The 20,971-nt window shown below is 43.1% G+C and overlaps 2 protein-coding genes and 1 long non-coding RNA gene across 3 annotated transcripts in view; 1 reads left to right on the plus strand and 2 right to left on the minus strand.

The window, feature by feature from the left end:
- Positions 1-11,259: 11,259 nt before the first annotated feature.
- On the plus strand, positions 11,260-14,943 carry LOC112070612 (inactive serine protease 35-like). Its single transcript, XM_024138040.2, has 2 exons — positions 11,260-11,709; positions 12,375-14,943. The coding sequence occupies exon 2, from the start codon at positions 12,394-12,396 to the stop codon at positions 13,849-13,851; it is 1,458 nt and encodes a 485-aa protein (XP_023993808.1). The 5' UTR covers positions 11,260-11,709; positions 12,375-12,393; the 3' UTR covers positions 13,852-14,943.
- Positions 14,527-20,971, minus strand: part of LOC112070611 (clathrin coat assembly protein AP180) — a 32,043-nt gene continuing 25,598 nt past the window's right edge. The window contains exons 21-27 of the mRNA XM_070439053.1: positions 20,836-20,955; positions 18,503-18,527; positions 18,247-18,319; positions 16,808-16,861; positions 16,599-16,679; positions 16,284-16,397; positions 14,527-16,174 (exon numbers count right to left, since the gene is read on the minus strand). Of these exons, the coding sequence (XP_070295154.1) occupies positions 16,308-16,397; positions 16,599-16,679; positions 16,808-16,861; positions 18,247-18,319; positions 18,503-18,527; positions 20,836-20,955 (443 nt within the window). The 3' untranslated portion in view covers positions 14,527-16,174; positions 16,284-16,307. The remainder of the gene's footprint in view (positions 16,175-16,283; positions 16,398-16,598; positions 16,680-16,807; positions 16,862-18,246; positions 18,320-18,502; positions 18,528-20,835; positions 20,956-20,971) is intronic.
- On the minus strand, positions 18,709-19,458 carry LOC139024338 (uncharacterized). Its single transcript, XR_011475624.1, has 3 exons — positions 19,397-19,458; positions 19,319-19,346; positions 18,709-18,727 (listed from the first exon to the last, which is right to left on the minus strand). It is a non-coding gene; the product is annotated as an uncharacterized lncRNA (long non-coding RNA).

Raw genomic sequence — 20,971 nt, forward strand, 5'->3', positions numbered from 1 at the left:
AATGTATGCCAAACCATGGATTTCAAAATTTAACAAACCATACAACTCAATGCACAATGACTACTTTGAACAATTCCGTTACCATGGTATTGCCCAGAAGTTACAGGGGGAAAAAGTGTGAAAGAGAGCCTTCCAAACCATGTAGCCAAAACAGCATTAAAGTCACAAACAAGCTGGCCTTTCAGCACTGATTCTTTGAGAAAATAATTCAGCACCTGAGTCTGACCACATGGGTGGGTCTTTGATTTCACGGTGGATTTTATGACTGAATGTTTTCATTGACCTGAGTAGTCTAAAGGAGGTGCAAACCCACTCATGTTTAAACCACCCTTTGGGTAGGGCTGGCACAATTACTGTATAATCGACAGTTATGGATGAAGACTCATGAAAATAACCCGGGAATTTTTGTTTGTGAAAAGAACAACTGACTGAAGACAGGATGGTTTGACATTCGTGCGGTTGAGTCAATTTCTGCTGTATCAAGGACTCTACCACGTGATGAAACAAGGAAGGTGTTGTAGTGAACAAGTCTTTGGTTGCCTAGGCAATGCCCCCCTTCTTGCAGCAGCACAGACAGTCAGGAGAGGAGAACATTTGCATCTAATAATTTATAAATAAAATGTGTAATTTGGCTGACCAATAACCAAAATTCCATGACTGTCACAGCCCTACCTTTGGGCTTCGCTCAGGGACACCAGGGGGATGTATAAGGCCCTATAAAATCCACATTGGAGAACGCGGACGGAACCACGGGAACCAGATATTAAAATGTAATTCAACAATATAAAATAAATGCAATGACCTTAATAGGAAATCAAATAAATGTATTGAACTTAATAGAACATGTATTCATTTGCTCAAGTTAATCATAAGACATGAACAAAATGCATCAGTGATTCTTATTTTCCGGCAACTTTCTGAAACGCCCATGTCTGTGTGTGTGGTGCGTGTGTGTCTTCACTTTGTGTAGCCATTAGCGATGATGCTAATGATAACCTTCTTCTGGTAGAGATAAAGGCTTTCCTAAATACTTTCTCAATTAAATGTTTACTACAAAGTAGGCTATGCCTACCTGGGAGAACGATATCATTATTATTTGCATCATTCCAGTGGCCATTTGTTTTGCAAACTCTGCATCACATGAGTACTAAAGAAACACTGCTAATCAACAGTACGTTGCTGGTGCACACTTGCATTAAAGGTTTTTTTTTTATTTTTTTATTTTTTTTAAATGGCACTGACCTACACACAATACCCCATAAAGTCAAAATGGAATTACGTTTTTAGATATTTTTACAAATTAATACAAATTTAAAAGCTGAAATGTCTTGATTCAATAAGTACAATACAGGTGTCCTTCTTAACTCTGTTGCCGGAGAGGAACGGAACTGCACAGGGATTTCACCACAAGGCCAATGGGGACTTTAAAACAGTTACAGAGTTGAATGGCTGTGATAGGAGAAAACTGAGGATGAAAACTGAGGATGAATCAACATTGCAGTTACTCCACAATACTAATCTAATTGACAGAAGGAAAAGATATTCCAAAACATGGATCCTGTTTGCAACAAAGCATTAATGTTGTACTGCAAAAAAATGTGGCAAAACAATTAACTTTTTGTCCTGAATACAAACATTATACATTACTAAGTGTTATGTTTGGGGCAAATACAATACATTACTGAGTACCACTCCATATTGTCAAGCATAGTGGTTGCTGCATCATGCAATGGGTATGCTTGTAATCGTTAAGGACTGGGGAGTTTTTTTCAGGACTAAAAAATAAACGTAATGGAGCTAAACACAGGCAAAATCCTAGAGGAAAACCTGGTTTAGTCTGCTTTCCACCAAACACTGAGAGATTAATTCACCTTTCAGCAGGACAATAACCTAAAACACAAGGCCAAATCTACAAAATCTTAAATCTACTTAGAAATCTATGGCAAGACCTAAAAATGGTTGTCGAGCAATGATCAACAACCAACTTGACAGAGTTTGAAGATCTTGGGAAAGAATAATGTTGCACAATCCTGGTGATCGTTGCCAAAGGTGCTTCTACAAAGTATTGACTCAGGGGTGTGAATACCTATGTAAATATTTTCACTTTGTCATTATGGTGTATTGTGTGTAGATGGGTGAACAAAATAAAATGTGGAATAAGTCAAGGGGTATGAATACTTTCTGAAGGCACTGTATCTCTCATACATCTCCCTAAACCTCCTGGGGTCTAGCAACATTAAGGTAGTTTTACATGACATTACATAATACTTTTCACAAAACATTAAGTGTGCCCTCAGGCCACTACCACAAATCTAAATTCAGCAAAAAACGAAATTAAAGGCAATTATGGTCAAACTTAGGACACTAAAGAGGCCTTTCTACTGACTCCAAAAGAAAGATGCCCAGGGTCCCTCATCTGCGTGAACGTGCCTTAGGCATGCTGCAAGGAGGCATGAGGACTGCAGGTGTGGCCAGGTAAATAAATTGCAATGTCCGTAGTGTGAGATGCCTAAGACAGCGCAACAGGGAGACAGGACGATCAGCTGTCCGTCCTCACAGTGGCAGACCACGTGTAACACCTGCACAGGATCGGTACAAACGAACATCACACCTGCGGGATAGGTACAGGATGGCAACAACAACTGCCCAAGTTACACCAGGAATGCACAATCCCTCCATTGGTGCTCAGACTGTTCACAATAGGCTGAGAGAGGCTGTACTGAGGGCTTGTAGGTCTGTTGTAAGGCAGGTCCTCACCAGACATCACCGGCAACAATGTCGCCTATGAGCACAAACCCACCGTCGTTGGACCAGACAGGACTGGCAAAAAGTGCTCTTCACTGATGAGTCGCGGTTTTGTCTCACCAGGGGTGATGGTCGGATCCGCATTTATCGTCGAAGGAATGAGCGTTTGTTACGAATCCCTTTGGCCCGGCAGTCTAGGGGGGGATGGTAACGAGACCCGTAACATAACTCATGCAAAGTATAATAGTGAAAGCGTAACAGTGAGAACGAAAAACCACAGACAACTAAACTACCGTCAAACACGCAAGTTTTATTTGTAAACACACGGTAATGGCGAGCGGGAAAAGGGGCTGAGCTGGACCCAAGGAAAGAAATAAGCCTTCAAAAACACCCCTAAGCTAGGCTACCTGCTTCAACAACAGCTAGCTAACTAAAAATACAGAGGGTGGTCCGCCCAGTTCTAACTAGTGTATTTAGACAAAGTTTACCTACGGGTAGTGTATGCCCATGGGCAACTTGTCTTGATACGCCCTTTCGCACCATCAAACAAACAGTCAAACACCATAACAAAACCAATACTCACAGGACAACGGACAAAGTGAAATGTAGTTGCAAAAACAAAAGAGAGAACTCTGCATACAAAGAGCGAGAGAGAGAGCGAGAGAGAGATTGCATGACCGATAGATTCAGCTCCAGAGAAAACAAATGAATGGGTTTTTAAACCAAGGGAAAGAGGATGTGATTGGGTAATGGAAACAAGAGGAGGTGTGTCTTCTCATTGATGACTGATTGGGGAATAATGATTGCCACCTGTGAGGGGAGAAGGAGAGAAAATAAATACACACACAGGATACCTGTATCCGTAACAGCGTTACACCGAGGCCTGAACTCTGGAGTGGGATCAATTTGGAGGTGGAGTGTCCGTCATGGTCTGGGGCGGTGTGTCACAGCATCATCGGACTGATCTTGTTGTCATTGCAGGCAATCTCAACGCTGTGTGTTACAGGGAAGACATCCTCCTCCCTCATGTGGTACCCTTCCTGCAGGCTCATCCTGACATGACCCTCCAGCATGACAATGCCAACAGCCATACTGCTCGTTCTGTGCATGATTTCCTGCAAGACAGGAATGTCAGTGTTCTGCCATGGCCAGCGAAGAGCCCGGATCTCAATCCCATTGAGCACGTCTGGGACCTGTTGGATCGGAGGGTGAGGGTTAGGGCCATTCCCCCCAGAAATGTCTGGGAACTTGCAGGTGCCTTGGTGGAAGAGTGGGGTAACGTCTCACAGCAAGAACTGGCAAATCTGGTGCAGTCCATGAGGAGATGCACTGCAGAACTTAATTTGTTATGTTCATACAAATATTTACACATGTTAAGTTTGCTGAAAATAAACGCAGTTGACAGTGAGAGGACATTTCTTTTTCTGATGAGTTTTACAATGCATGTGTATGCGTGTGTCTGTGTCTGTGTCTCTTCACAGTCCTCACTGTTCCATAAGGTGTTTTTTTTAAACAGACAGCTTGGTGCATTCAGCATGTCAATACTTCTTACTAAAACAAGTAGCAATGAAGTCAATCTCCCCTCTACTTTGAGCCATGAGAGATTGACATGCTGCCCTGTTTTGAGCCAATTGTAATTTTCCTAAGTCCATCTTTGTGGCTCCTGATCACACAACTGGACAGTAGTCCAGGTGCGACAAAACTAAGGCCTGTATGAGCTGCCTTGTTGATAGTGCTGCTAAGGCAGAGCAGCACTTTCTTATGGACAGACTTCTCCCCATCTTAGCTACTGTTGCATCAGGTTTTGCACAATTGTCCCATCATCATCCAGGTTAGTGGAGGGTTTGGCCGGGGTAGGCCGTCATTGTAAATAAGATTTTGATCTTAACTGACTTGCCTAGTTAAATAAAGGTTAAATAAATAAATAAAAGACTCAAAGCCAGTGGCATGTCATTAGTAAAGATTTTTAAAAGTAAAGGGCCTAGACAGCTGCCCTGGGGAATTCCTGATTCTACCTAGGTTATGTCGGAGAGGCTTCCATTAATGCACCCCCTCTGTTTTCTGTTAGACAGGTAACTCTTAATTCACAATATAGCAGGGGGTGTAAAGCCATAACACATACCTTTTTCCAGCAGCAGACTATGATCGATAATGTCAAAAGCTGCACTGAAGTCTAACATAACAGCCCCTACAATCTTTTTATCATCAATATCTCTCAGCCAATCATCAGTAATTTGTGTAAGTGCCGTGCATGTTGAATGTCCTTCCCTATTAGCGTGCTGAAAGTCTGTTGTCAATTTGTTTACTGTAAAATAGCATTGTATCTGGTCAAACACAATTTTTTCCAAAAGTTTACTGAGGGTTGATAACAGGCTGATTGGTCGGCTATTTGAGAAAAGAAAGGGGGCTTTACTATTCTTGGGTAGCAGATTGACTTTTGCTTCCCTCCAGGCCTGAGGGCACACACTTTCTTGTTGCCTTTCAGTCCAGAGGCGTCCCTCAGTCCTGTGAGCCCATTTATTGGGGTTCCCAGGCCAAGGTCGACAGCGAGGACCGCCGCTCATAAGAGGCCACGGGGGCGGTTAAGGAGGTGGACAAAAACTGTGGTGAAGTGGGGTCCACGTCCCGCGCCAGAGCCGCCACCGCGGACAGACGCCCACCCAGACCCTCCCCTATAGGTTCAGGTTTTGCGGCCGGAGTCCGCACCTTTGGGGGGGGGTACTGTCACGTTCTGACCTTTATTTCCTTTGTTTTGTCTTTATTTAGTATGGTCAGAGCGTGAGTTGGGGTGGGCAGTCTATGTGTGTTTTTCTATGTTGGGGTTTTGAGTTCGGCCTGGTATGGTTCTCAATCAGAGGCAGCTGTCAATCGTTGTCCCTGATTGAGAATCATACTTAGGTAGCCTGGGTTTCACTTTTGGTTTGTGGGTGTTTGTTTCCGTGTGTGTGTTTGTTGACACACGGTACTGTTTCGGTTTCGTTCGTTTCACGTTTATTGTTTTTGTATTTTGTAGTGTTCAGTTTATGTCTTTAAATAAACATTATGGACACTTACCACGCTGCATATTGGTCCTCCGATCCTTCTCGCTTCTCCTCGTCAGAAGAGGAGGACGACAGCCGTTACACAGACCAGCAAATATGATTATTGTATGACCTCTTATACACTATATTAGGCCCAGCCTTTGGAACTTTGTTTTTCCTAGATATGGCTACTAAATTGTGATCACTACATTCAATGGATTTGGAATCTGCTTTAAAGCAGATTTCTGCAGCATTAGTAAAGCTGTGATCAATACATGTTGATGATTTAATTCCCGTGCTGTTTGTAAATACCCTGGTAGGTTGACTGATAGCCTGAACCAGGTTGTAGACACTGGTTACAGTTTGAAGCTTTTTCTTGAGTGGGCAGCTTGATGAAACCCAGTCAATATTTAAGTCACTCAGAAAATATACCTCTCTGTTGATATCACATAAATTATCAAGCATTTCACACATATTATCCAGATACTGGTTGTTAGCACTTGGTGGTCTTTAGCAGCTTCCCAAAAGAATGGGCTTTAGGTGAGGCAGATTAACCTGTAACCATATTACTTCAACAGTATTTAACATGAGATCCTCTCTAAGCTTTATAGGAATGTGGTTCTGAATATAAACAGCCACATTTCCACCTTTAGCATTTCTGTATTTTCTGTAGATATTATAACCACGTATTGCTACCACTGTATCATCAAAGGTATTATCTAAGTGAGTTTCAGATATAGTCAGAATATGAATGTCATCTGTTACTAGCAAGTTATTGATTTCATGAACCTTGTTTCTTAGGCTACATATGTTCATGTGGGCCATTTATAGCACTTTTCTTGGATGATTGATTGTTTTTATTGCTTTCCCGGACAAGCTTATCAGAAGTAGACATGACAATGTTATTTCTGTTTGAGCTGATAGTGCAGGGTGAACTTCCTACTAGGGCACACCGCCTTAGTGCTAACAGTAGAACTCTGGTTCATAGGTACATGATTACTGTATAAAATAGCTGTAGGATCGACAGAGGCTTTCAGGGGAGTTAGAGGGACATACGTTAGGTTACTTACGTTCATTCAAACCTCTACACAAAACTCTCACTCAGAAATCCCCCATTTTCTTATTCCCTGAAGAATTATTCTGTATGTTATTCTCCTTACACCATTTGTTATCTTCACTGTCAAAGTGGAGGCACTTTTCTTAATTGCCCCCATTAGAATGTTTAATTTCCCTCAAACAAACTAACCAATAACATTTACTCACATCCATGGGCCAGGATGCAATCAACATCAACTTCTGTACAGCAGGAATGACTTACAGATGTTTGGGACCATCTCAGAGATAGGCTCAGTTACAGTTGAAGTCGGAAGTTTACATACACCTTAGCCAAATACATTTAAACTCAGTTTTTCACAATTCCTGACATTTAATCCAAGTAAAAATTCCCTGTCTTAGGTCAGTTAGGATCACCACTTTATTTTAAGAATGTGAAATTTCAGAATAATAGTAGAGAGAATGATTTATTTCAGCTTTTATTTCTTTCATCACATTCCCAGTGGGTCAGAAGTTTACATACACTCAATTAGTATTTGGTAGCATTGCCTTTAAACTGTTTAACTAGGTTCAAACGTTTCGGGTAGCCTTCCACAAGCTTCCCGCAATAAGTTGGGGGAATTTTGGCCCATTCCTCCTGACAGAGCTGGTGTAACTGAGTCGGGTTTGTAGGCCTCCTTGCTCACACACGCTTTTTCAGTTCTGCCCACATATTTTCTATAGGATTGAAGTCAGGGCTGTGTGATGGTCACTCCAATACCTTGACTTTGTTGTCCTTAAGCCATTTTGGCACAACTTTGGAAGTATGCTTGGTGTCATTGTCCACTGTGAAGACCCATTTGCGACCAAGCTTTAACTTCCTGACTGATGTCTTGAGATGTTGCTTCAATATATCCACATTATTTTCCTACCTCATGATTCCATCTATTTTGTGAAGTGCACCAGTCCCTCCTGCAGCAAAGCACCCCCACAACATGATGCTGCCACCCCCATGCTTCACGGTTGGGATGGTGTTCTTCGGCTTGCAAGCTTCCCCTTTATCCTCCAAACATAACGATGGTCATTATGGCCAAACAGTTCTATTTTTGTTTCATCAGACCAGAGGACATTTCTCCAAAAAGTATGATCTTTGTCCCCATGTGCAGTTGCAAACCGTAGTCTGGCTTTTGTTATGGCGGTTTTGGAGCAGTGGCTTCTTCCTTGCTGAGCGGCCTTTCAGGTTATGTCAATATAGGACTCGTTTTACTGTAGATATAGATACTTTTGTACCTGTTTCCTCCAGCATCTTCACAAGGTTCTTTGCTGTTGTTCTGGGATTGATTTGCACTTTTCACACCAAAGTACGTTCATCTCTAGGAGACAGAACGCGTCTCCTTCCTGAGCGGTATGACGGCTGCGTGGTCCCATGGTGTTATACTTGCGTACTATTGTTTGTACAGATGAACGTGGTACCTTCAGGCATTTGGAAATTGCTCCTAACGATGAACCAGACTCGTGGAGGTCTACAATTTCTTTTCTGAGGTCTTGGCTGATTTCTTTTGATTTTCCCATTATGTCAAGCAAAGAGGCACTGAGTTTGAAGGTAGGCCTTGAAATACATCCACAGGTACAACTCCAATTGACTCAAATGATGTCAATTAGCCTCTCAGAAGCTTCTAAAGCCATGACATAATTTTTGGGAATTTTCCAAGCTGTTTAAAGGCACAGTCAACTTAATGTATGTAAACTTCTTTCCCACCGGAATTGTGATACAGTGAATTATAATTGAAATAATCTCTCTGTAAAAGTTTGTTAAAAAGAAATTTGTTGAGATATTGAAAAACTAGTTTTAATGCCTTTAACCTAAGTGTATGTAAACTTCCGACTTCAACTGTACATGGTCAGCATTGGTTACAGCATTGGACATTTAGATGAACAGTATACAGTTCACCTCTAAAACATTTGATAGGGTCCTATGGAAATCATTTGGGAGTGTGACTGTGTGTATGTGGGCGTTCATGTGTACGTGCTTGGTGCATGTGGAGCCCACACACTTGGTGCTCCACCTCTAGAATGGTCTACAACTGACTAGGTATCCCCCGTGTCCTTCCCTTTCCCTTCTGTGAAGTTCAGTCAGGGGAAAAGTGTTGAACATATATATTTGCACATTATTGTTTCAAACCCACACTGGAGTGATTATCATCTCTCTAATCAGAGACAATCTGGCACATCTCACTAGGGAGGGATTAAATAGAAGGGAAATAGAAAGTACACGCATGCACACACAATGTGTTCTCTCTACTCTGCTGTACATCATTTTTGCTCTCACTATCAGTATGACATTTAACGTTAAGGAGTTATGGTAACAACGGGTGAAAGTAAGGTGGTACCGTCCAGTACGGAATCCCGGCAAAATAAATAGTGGGGGTGATCCGTACCGGTAAAACATCACAATAGTTCAAACAAAAGGTGACGAAAACTGTAGGCTATTTCACCATTATTTGTCATTACTGCATGTCAGAGGCATGAAACATTTGCGAAAGGACTTGAAATATGATAGCCTACGTGCCAAAATGCTATGTTTTTCCGATGAGAACACTGATATTTTATCAAGGCAGAGATGCGTGGCCGACACAGAGACGCATGCGGACAGCAGTGGACGCATAAATTCGGGCCTAATGACATTAGCCTTAATGTCATTACACTTTTTGGTGTTTTGTGTAAAAGATTTATCTTTCCATTCACCACTGTTTGAGGGCTGGAAATACAGTAAGTTGTGAGTAGATGAACATGGTCGGGTAGCCTAGTAAAGGAAAGGAGCCCTTTGAAATTATTGTCAACCAATGGCAATCAACCCATGGCAGAAATCTACCAGGCTCCACCCATAAAGAGGATATGTGTGTGCATGTGTGTGTGTGGAGGTCGGTGGGAGGAGTTAAAGGAGGGTGGGCTCATTGTAATGGCTGGAATGGTATTAATGGAATGGAATCAAACATGTTTTCCATATCTTTGATACCGTTCCATTTATTCCATTCCAGCCATTACAATGAGCCCACCCTCCTTTAACTCCTACAACTAGCTTCCAATGTTGTCTGTGTGTTTAGGCCAAGACATGGGGTATTGCTACACAGAAAGGAAAAGGCAAACAGTTTTTTTATATCCTTAAAAGCCTTATAATGCCATGCTTTGTTCAGATTTGTTGCACTGGCTCTTTGGGACCCCTAGAGAAACGAACACAGCATAAGAACAAGTTCTCCCATGTCACCACACTCCTCCGCACACTCCACTGGCTTCCAGTCGATGCTCACATCCACTACAAGACCATGGTACCTGCCTACGGAGCAGCAAGAGAAACTGCCCCTCCCTACCTTCAGGCTATGCTCAAACCCTACATCCCAACCTGAGTACTCCGTTCTGCCACCCCTGGTTTCTTGGCCCTCCACCCTTATGGTAAGGCAGCTCCTGCTCAGCCAGGTCCAAGCTCTTCCCCAATGGTGGAACCAGCTTCCCACTGAAGCTAGGACAGCAGAGTCCTGAAACCCTACCTCTTCAAAGAGTATCTTAAATAATCCCCCACCTCACCTCGACCATTGCACGTGAACCCCCCCTACTTTATTGAGAAAAAATTAACTTACTATGCTTGTGATATGTGGTTTTCCCACCTAGCGTTCTTAAGATGAACGCACTAACTGTAAGTCGTTCTGGATAAGAGTGTCTGCTAAATGACTAAAATGTAGATTCACACATCCACAAGAAGTTACATGTTAGGGCAGAAGTATGTGGTAACATTAACCAGCCAAAGATCTCTGTGAATGACTTAAAGGATCTTTGATTGTGAACACTGGTCACTGCAATACTATGTATTAAAAAGGAAAGCAGGAGGAAGGGGAGTGGGGAGGAAGGAGGGGGAGGAAGAGGAAGGGAGTTCATTTGGTGAATGAGTTGAGTGCCTGTACATTCAGTAGGCCAAGCAGTTGTCGTAATAAATCTGCTGGAGTTGAAATGCAGGTTGTTACTTTAGATCTAAGGAGGTCCAGGGCTGAATCAATATCAGTTTTCTGTTGACTTTTATCGTTCCTGTGTGTGTGTGTGTGTGTGTGTGTGTGTGTGTGTGTGTGTGTGTGTGTGTGTGTGTGTGTGTGTTGTGTGTGTGTGTGTGTGTGTGTGTGTGTGTGTGTGTGTGTCCACCCCAGATCATCTGCCTCTGATAGGGAGACTGCTCAGCAGTGTGTGAAGCCACAAGCCATCAAAGGTTACCTGGCTGACACATCTGGATTTACAGTTTTGCCTACAGACACTGAAAACACACAAAGATATGCCACACAAACTCAAAGGCTGCCATTCAATTAGTTATGTTGTCATAAAACAAATCAAAGCTGCTGGTCAGGTTGATGTCTGATCTGGTTAATTATAACGTATCCTAAAGTTATCAGTCAGCAACAAGGCAGGAATGCAGGATATATAGCTTAATTCAAAGCAACTCGACTGGATGTGTGAGGTGGGGAATGAAAATACGTTTATGGGAGCTGAAAACAACCAATTACACGTTTTATATGATTTTCCTACTTTTGAACAGGAATTCCACAGTTCACGGGCTCAATAGCTGAATTAAACTTCAGTCGTCCTTCTCATCGCTTTCCTCATCACCGGGGAGTACCTCCCCCGGTCTCGTCTTGTAACATGAACGAGCGGCACCTTTTTCCATCAAATGTTTTCTTCATCATGGACAAATCTCAGTGCAGTGAAGATCTCGCTCACGGCTTTTCATTGCGTTCCGGTTGTTTGACGCGCGGGCGATGATGGGACGCGGTCTTTTACGCACTGACTGGTACCCGACTGGATAAAATACCCTTTTTTTTTTTAAAGAGGAATTTTGCTGACTTCTCCAACTTTTATTTTCGAATGCTTGCAGGTATGATTGTTTTGTTAACTCTAGAAGCAACTACCATTTCAATACATTCACGTGACAGACGGGAATGTATAGACACATCAGGCATTACTAATCAATGATTATCACATCCAATTTCCACTCTTACAGTTGCATCATTTAATTTGCTTTGTGTGATTAGGCTACTATGACCAATGTGAGAAAGTCTCAGAGTTTTATCACCATCACCATTAGACTAACTCTGATATATCCAGTAATTCCTCTAATCATAATTCGTTGACTTATTAAACAAATCATATTCCTGGTCACTCTCATACCCCTGATGATTTTCTTATCAAGCTTTTGAATTTGTGCTGCATTCAAACAAATCATTTATTTGAATTTAAGCTTGGTATGATCATATTTTCCTTGTGTAGAGAATAGTTGTAAAACATGGAATCATCAGAGGAATTTAGGCTATTGTTGGAGCCAATCAAATGTAACAATTTCCCACCCTCTGCCACCAACGAAATGGACTTCACCACCAGCGCTATCTGCCGGTGACAACGCTTTTGCAGAGAGAATACTTCAATAACACTCAAGCAGTTGGTGAGGACTGTAGGGGATTGAGCGCCCTCTGCTGGCCTCATCTTATACACCAGTCACCTGTTTCTTTTTGCGCAATCTTCCTTCCTCTCTCTGTCTTTTAGGCCCTGGTGGAGCAGTGCGATGACTCCCTTTCCCCCGTGTCTGCTGCTGCTCTGTGCCCTGCCCCTGTGTGTTCTTCCCTGGCGGGGCCACGGTGATGGTGTTGATGAAGAGTATGGCTGGTCCATGCAAAGGGTCCCGTTAATTCTGGACAGGGACACTGTGCATCTGCAGAGCCCCACATTTGGTGGGAAGGTCGAGGGGGCAGGTGAGGATGAGGAGGGGGGGTGTGGGATAAAGTGTCAGAGCGCCCTCCCCCCTCCCGACTGGGCCACACTGGAGAGCATGCTGGGATACGAGACGGTGTACGAGAATGGCACGCGCACACACAGCAACGTCACGCTGCAGGGCCTGAATGACACAACCTCACACACGCCCTTACACACCCCCTCACATACTCGCAGGAAACGTCAGGTGTACGGCGAGGACGGACGCTTTGTCATCTCGGACAGCCACTTCATCACCAGCTACCCGTTCTCCACGGCGGTCCGCCTGTCCACGGGCTGCTCCGGGGTCCAAGTGTCTGAAAAACACATACTGACGGCGGCCCACTGCGTCCACGATGGGAAGGACTACCTGCAGGGGGTCCGCAGGCTGAAAGTGGGGGTCCTACAGGTCAAATCTAAACGAGGTAGGAGGGGTGGGAGGAGGAGAGGGGGGAGGAGAGGAGGAGGAGAGGAAGTGGTAGGAGAAGGGGAGAAAGGGAATGGGATAGACGGAGAAGAACCGAGACAGGAGCAGAGACGGAGAGGAGGGAGGCAGAGAAGGAGGAAGGGAGAAAGGGAGAAACAGAACAGGGTTGATGAGACTGGAGCAGAGGGAGGTGAAGGAGGGAACATGGAGAAGGAGAGGGGACAAGGAGGGGGTAGGCAGAGAAGGAAAGGTAGCAGAAGCAGCCGTGTACAACGCAGCACCGAACCCAAAACTCAGCCCTCCTTCCACTGGACACGCGTAAAACAAACCCACATCCCCAAAGGTTGGATACACACAGGAGATAGAACCAACGCCATATCCCACAACTACGACTACGCCCTCCTGGAGCTCAAACAGCCAATTAAACAGAAGCACATGACACTGGGTGTAGTGGCCGCTACAAAGCCCCTCCCCTTGGGTCGCATCCACTTCTCAGGGTTCGACAACGAGCCAGAGGGAGGACAAAAGGACAGAGAGGGGGAAAAGGTGGTCTATCGCTTCTGTTCAGTGACGGAGGAGTCAGACGACCTGTTGTATCAGCATTGTGATGCCCAGCAGGGGGCGTCAGGCGCTGGTGTATACATCCGCCTCAGACAGGAAGTGGTGGGGTCCAATAAGGGGAAGTGGCAGCGGAAGGTTATCGGGGTGTTCTCAGGGCACCGCTGGGTGGACGGAGACGGGGGTGAACAGAGGGACTATAATGTGGCAGTGAGGATCACTCCGCCTAAATACGCTCAGATTTGCCACTGGATCCATGGGGATCCCAGCATGTGTAGGGAGGCCTGAGACACCAGGGATATGTCAGACTGATCAGAGTAAGAAAACAATAAGATATGCATCCATGTATCGCTTTTCACTGAGACCTCAAAGCGCTGAGGTGGTGGTGGACAAACTAACCAATGTCCAGCACAGACAGATCAGATGGAATAGAACTTTGGAATATGGGAGGATTTTCTTGCTCTGGTCAATCAAACAGATCCCTATCCAGACTGAGGTCTCAAAATTCTATGATGCGCTAAAAACAGGTTTCTTTGTCTCATGTGGTTTTTGTGTGTTTTTTCCCCCAAGAAATACCCATCGTGCACATAATATGGGTGCTAAGATGAGTTCCGTTGGTGATGATTTTTCTTGGGTAAATCTTTGTTTTTAGTGTCTCTACATGATTCAGTTATCTAGCCAATGCTCTGTTTGGGTGCAAATAAGGGTTATAATAGTTATCAGAATATTTTTTTCCAGGGTCTATATTTTGAGTGTAAATGTGTATTTTGTTGAATATCGCCTAAACATACATTTTGCTTGGAAAAAAATTGGATCAACAGTGATGTAAAAAAAAATACAAAAATAAAATGTCTTTATATTAAAACCTACCATTGAATACCAAAAAACTTGTGATGGACTGAACATGTTCAAGTATGAATGACAACAGTGGAGACATAAGTGATGAGGCCTGAAGTCTTTCCATCAGTGTATTTCTATTTTATTGCATCTCAAGGGACTCACATGCAAGTGGGGGAGAGAAGAGTGATGCCATCCAAGAACCAAACACTGCCTTCAACCAAATATATAGCAAATATTGTTATCCACATTTTTTATTTTATACGTTTTATTCCTCTTTTTCTTTGTCAATACTTTTTTTCACAACAGATTAAGATAGTCACTTTGGAAGAAAAACAACACATGGAACATCCATTGTATATCTGAGCGGTTTACAGCTAACGAGTTCCCAACACCTCTGAAGTGTTGCTACGGGAGACAATACAACTCTACTGATCACAGCTCCACAATGACCTTAGGTCAGGGTTGTCAAAATCATTCCATGAAGTGCCTAGTGTCTGCTGTTTTTTTGGTTTGTCCTTTCAATTAAGCCCTAGACAACCATGTGTGGGGAGTTCCTTACTAATTAGTGACCTTAATTCATAAATCAAGTACAAAGTAGGAGCGAAAATCTGCAGACACTCGGTCCTCCGTGGAATGAGTTTGCCACCTAAGCCTTTAGGTTGACATGGGCTGTGTCCCAACAATATTTACAAACCTTCTTTCCTTGTCTCCTTCATTTCATGACCACTGGTTGGTTTCACCAATTGCCTTTCACCTATCAATTCAGATAATTGGCCGTTAAGTAAAGGAGACAAGTACATTTGGATTTTTTAAAGTATTTGGATGCAGCCTAGATCAACTTCACTTGACATAGTCAAATGCAGTAACACTCCGCACCAACAGGGAGAGCCACAGTAAACACTGGGGGCTGAGTTTGCATTCAGTACTGCCTCCAAATACAGATGAGATATTTTTCAAAACTGCTTGAATTTTTTAAAACCTTAGAATTCATAGACATAACTAAAATATGATACATTTTCTCTCAAAATAAAGATTAAAGAAATATATGTATAATCTATACTTAAAAATATTCTAAAATGCATATGTCAATTTGAACATAGTCCACAAATGTTGCATGTAACACACAATCAAAAAAACAGACAAAATAAAAACAACATTTTGTCATATGATTTGTCATCTCGTAAACCCAGATTTGTGGTGACAGTTGTACATATTTCAATATTCATCAATATAACTGTATCTGTTCTCAAAGAGGCTGGGTGGATCAATTAATGGAGAAGAGTACAACTAAGTGTTGAATGATGTTAGAAAGACAGCAATATACAGAATTTGATTGGATAGTGAGGGAGAGGATAGGGCAGGGATTGGCCAGTGAGGTTTACACACACCGAACACAGTCCACGGTTAACAACACAATCCTCGTCTGGGAAACGCGCAAGAAAATCAACACAGATCCACCATTCCAGGTCAGCTGACACATGGGAGTTCCAGAACAAATCTAAATACACTCATTTTTTATGGTAATTTTTTTTCTTAGTTTAGGTAAAGGATAACATTGAAGTACACACACACTCATACACAGTTTAGTTTTCTGTATCTATGACTCACAGCCACGGTTTTTGCTACAACAGCAGACAGAGAGGTTACGGGGAAGTCCGAGGACAGGGGTCGTAGTGCTGATGGTTGATTGGCTGAAGGGGCTGGGGCGTGACAGGAGGGAGACGGGGGGTGCACACATCCACATCCACAGCTCCAGACATAACAACAACCTCTGGAGAGAAGAGACAGAGGCAGAGAGAGGGATGATTACCACAATGTTATTATGTAACTGGCTCTTTTCATTGCATTGTGTGCATGTCGTTTGGTGCCACTAACCCTACCTCAGAGGGATGGGTTAGAGGGGTTTACATGAAGTCCTTGATGTTGAGGTCATCCAAGGCATTCTTGGGAGGAGGAGGCCTCCTCGGACTCCCGGCCATCCCTGGAGATCCCATCTGTCACAGGGAACAGTGTTTCATGAAATAGGTGTGTCTGTGTGTGTGTGTGTGTGTGTGTGTGTGTGTCTGTCTGTGTGTACTCTGTGTGTGTGTGTGTACTCTGTGTGTGTTCCTGTGTGACTCTGGTGTGTGTCTGTGTGTACTCTGTGTGTGTCTGTGTGTACTCTGTGTGTGTGTGTGTGTCTGTGTGTGTCTTACCGGTGCTCCTGGGGTTGCAGGGGCTCCAAAGCCTGGCCTAACCATGGGCATCATGGGAGCTCCAGCGCCAGCCGCCCCGCCCTGAGAAAGAGGAAACAGTCAGACACTATGGCAGCCATTTTAGAGATGCGTACATGGGCCACCTAAAGGGGTCATTGGCCATCTTAGGTGCTCCTAATGGTCCTAGGTTGAGGGCGGGGTGGTCTTACCATGCTGAATCCTTGGTAAGACCCCATAAAAGAAGGGGATCCCATTGGAACGTTCTAGGGGTGTGGAGTGGGGGAGAGGAGGTGGGACATTACCACACTACATACAACACAGGCACAGTAAAGACAACACTGCAACAACAAACACACAGACATATCACTGACACGCACACATAGAAAACATAGAAAAAGACATCATAAAAAAAACGTTTTAAGAAGCACGCACGCACACACACAGAGAGAGAACAGCAAAGCACAGTACATAAAAACACTAACCTAACCTCTAAAATCAGGTTCAGGTGATTTGAAGCATTTGAAGACCACAGGGTCAATCATAAGAATACATGATCAGGCAAGCCAGTTTAAATCAGCAACTGATTATCTGATATTCATGTCAGTGGTGAGGCTTTGGCTAAATGAACAGCTGAAGCCATGGGTTAATACAGTAACTACAGACCCTATAGCAAAAGCTTTTTGGGCTAATGGTTAGTGCAGCAATTATATTATGAAGATAAAGCGATCTAAATTTGTATTGTTTTGTATTGTGTTTCGTTTGGACACTGGGAAGAGGAGCTATTGCTAAAAAAAAATGGGGGTTGAAATAAGGAAATATGCAGATGAACGGGGCATTTTGGGGTCAGGTGGCTTGTTTGAGGTCAGAACTGTCAGGATTTGGCCAGGATTGTTTTGGTCACTAGATGCCCCCATTGCGCCTTTTTTMAACCTTTTGTTTTTCCCTTGGTCTAATTATTATTTGCACCTGTGCCTTATTTCTTTGCAGGTATTTAAACCCTTAGTGTTCCTCAGTTCTTTGCTCAGTGTTTGTATGTTAGCACCCAGCCCCAGCCATGCTGTGAACATATATTTCTCTTGTTGGATTTTCCAGAGGTACTCTGGTTTTGTTCTTGTTTATTTTTGATTAGTCTTTTGAGGTTTGTTTTTTCCTGCTGTTCTTACCACTTTGTGGATTTTCATTGTATTTTGGAGGATATCCATTTTTTCTCTTGGCTTTACTTTTGACGTTGTGGAMTTATATTTTTTGCCTGAAGATCTTTTGCTTTGATTAAACCACCGTCTCTAGTACTGCTGTATCTGCCTCATCTTCTGGGTTCTGCCGACTATTAGTGACTGTTTCTCACACCGGGTCCTGACAAGAACTTTAAGGGAAGAAAAGGAGGGAAGTGGTTTCACAAGCAGCTCCTTGGTTTGGGACAAACCTCAGCCCGCTCAGAGCTCTCCAGTATTCCCAGTCCAACCCCTTAGTTTTCCCACAAAATGTTCACCCCTTTAAACCAAACACCAAATTCCTAATGTCCATATTCCAAATGTGATTGGACCACCCTGGAGAGTCAGAGAGGAGAGGTGCGTGTGATTGGCTCCATGCCATGCCTGTCACTGCCATGTGGCTGCACTCCATGCTATATGACAAAGACCAGATTTACCATGGGAGCGCCCCAACTTGGAGGAGCTACCTGAGGAGTTGACCAGCCTCCGCTTCCCATCGTGTTCTCCCCCCTGCGGAAGAGATGTCAATCAGTCAGTAAGCAAATAGAAAGAGGAAGAAAAGACAGAGGCCCCCAACCTCTTAAAATGTAAAGCTCATTGAGCGCTTGGAAAATGCTATGTGATTGTAATCCATGACATTAAATGACATGTCGAAACACACAGTAACACATACTCAAAACAGGAAAAACGTACATTTTTTGGCTCCCCATTCCCAGATCTGAAAGAGAGAAAATAAGACATTTCCCAGTCAGACAGAATATTGTACATTTAATATCTTATAACAGTTGCAAGTACTATGTAATATTATTGTACCTCTACTGTATTAAATTGTATTTCTGGGCTATGTAATATTTATAACCTCTAATGTAATTACACTGTATCTGGCTATGTAACATTCATACCTCTACTGTAATTACACTGTATCTGGCTATTGTAACATTAATGTACATGATCTTCTGTATCTGGCTATGGTAACATTATGTACCTCTATACCTGTATCTGGCTATGTAACATGATGTACTCAGTACCTATAGCAGTAATCATGCTATAGTAACATTGATGTACCTCTACTGTATCTGGCTATGTAAACTTATGTACTCTACTGGTACTGGACTATGTAACATTATGTACCTCTACTGTATCTGGGTATGTAACGATTATGTACCTCTACTGTATATCTGGCTATGTAACAGTATGTACCTCTTACTGTAATCTAGGCTATGTAACTTATGTACCTTTTCTGTATCTGGCTATGTAACATGATGTACCTCTCTATCTGGTAATCTACTAGGCTATGTAACATTATGTACCTACATGTATCTGGCTATGTAACATTATGTACCTCTACTGTATCTGGCTATGTAAAATTATGTACCTCTATCTGTAATCTGGGCTATGTTAACATTATGTACCCATTTACACTGTATCTGGCTATGTAACATTATTGTACCTCTACTGGTAATTACACTGTATCTGGCTATGTAACATTATGTACTCTACTTATTACACATGTATCTGGCTATGTAACATTATGTACCTCTACTGTAATTACACTGTAATCATGGCTACTGAGTAACATTATGATACCTCTACTGTAATTACACTGTATCTGGCTATGTAACATTATGTACCTCTTCTGTATCTGGCTAAATGTACAATGAGATCCACAATCTAATTAGTAATTACCTAGTATTGGCTATGTAACATTATGTACCTTCTTCTGTATCTGGCTATGATACAATTATGTACCTCTTCTGTATCTGGCTATGTAACATTATGTACCTCTACTGATATCTGGCTTATGTAACATGATGGTACCTCTACTGTATTGGGCTATGTAACAAGTATGTACTCTATACAAGTATCCTTAGCTATGTAACATTATGTACCTCTTACTGTATCTGGCATATGTAACATATTTGTAACCATCTTCTGTAAATCTGGCTATGTAACATTATGTACCTCTTCTGTATCTGGCTATGTAACATTATGTACCTCTTACTGTATCTGGCTATGTAACATTATGTACCTCTGTCTGTATCTGGCTATGTAACATTATGTACCTCTTCTGTATCTGGCTATTGTAACATTATGTACCTCTAAACTGTATCTGGCTATGTAACATTATGTACCTCTTCTGTATCTGGCTATGTAACATTATGTACCTCTATCTGTATCTGGCTATGTAACATTATGTACCTCTACTGTATTCTGGCTATGTAACATTATGTACCTCTACTGTATCTGGCTATGTAACATGATGTACCTCTACTGTATCTGGCTATGTAACTACCATGTACACTCAGTAGCCGTTCATGGAAAATGTTCGCTCCTACAGACGTTGAGTCACGTGGCCATGGCTTGCCATACAAAGTAGGCAGACAGGCATCGAAGCATTCAGTTACATTTCAATTGAACGTTAGATTGGGCAAAACAAGTGACCTAAGCGACTTTGAGCTTGCTATGATCGTCGGTGCAAGCTAACAGGTGMGTTACAAACAGGCAAATAYCGGCGCAGTACAACTGAGGTGTGCAGAACGGCATCTCAGAACGCACAACCCGRCGGTCCTTGTCACGGATGGGCTATTGCTGTAGACGGCCACACAGGGTTCCACCCCGATCAGCTAAAAACAAAGCGGCTCCAGTGGGCACACGATCACCAACACTGGACAATTGAGGAGTGGACCACTGCCTGGTCCGAGGAATCCCGGTTTCYTGTTGTGCCATGCTGATGGCAGAGTCAGGATTTGGCATAAGCAGCACGAGTCCATGGCCCCATCCTGCCTGGTGTCAACGGTGCCCCAAATAATTCAGGCTGTTCTAGAGGCAAAGGGGGGTCTGACCCAGTACTAGATGGGTGTACCTAATAAATGGTCCACTGAGTGTAAGTAACGTTACAATAAGGTGAGATTGGTTATAGGAACATGTCTATGCATAGATGGACAGCACCATGATGCTGAAATTATTCAGGCCAAATTGAGAATCCCTGTCCTGTGTCTGCTCAGAGACTCTGTTCAGAGACTTACTGCTAGCCATGCTAGCCATGGTGGCGTCCAGGTCTCCTCCCATAGATTTAACTGGAGACGAGGCTGCCACGGCCTGGGGTGTCATAGAAGGCATCAAAACATCCCCTAGACCATCAAACGCTACAGGAGACACATA

Source organism: Salvelinus sp. IW2-2015, unplaced genomic scaffold (assembly GCF_002910315.2).
Source record: "Salvelinus sp. IW2-2015 unplaced genomic scaffold, ASM291031v2 Un_scaffold1379, whole genome shotgun sequence".
Taxonomy (NCBI): Eukaryota; Metazoa; Chordata; class Actinopteri; order Salmoniformes; family Salmonidae; genus Salvelinus; species Salvelinus sp. IW2-2015.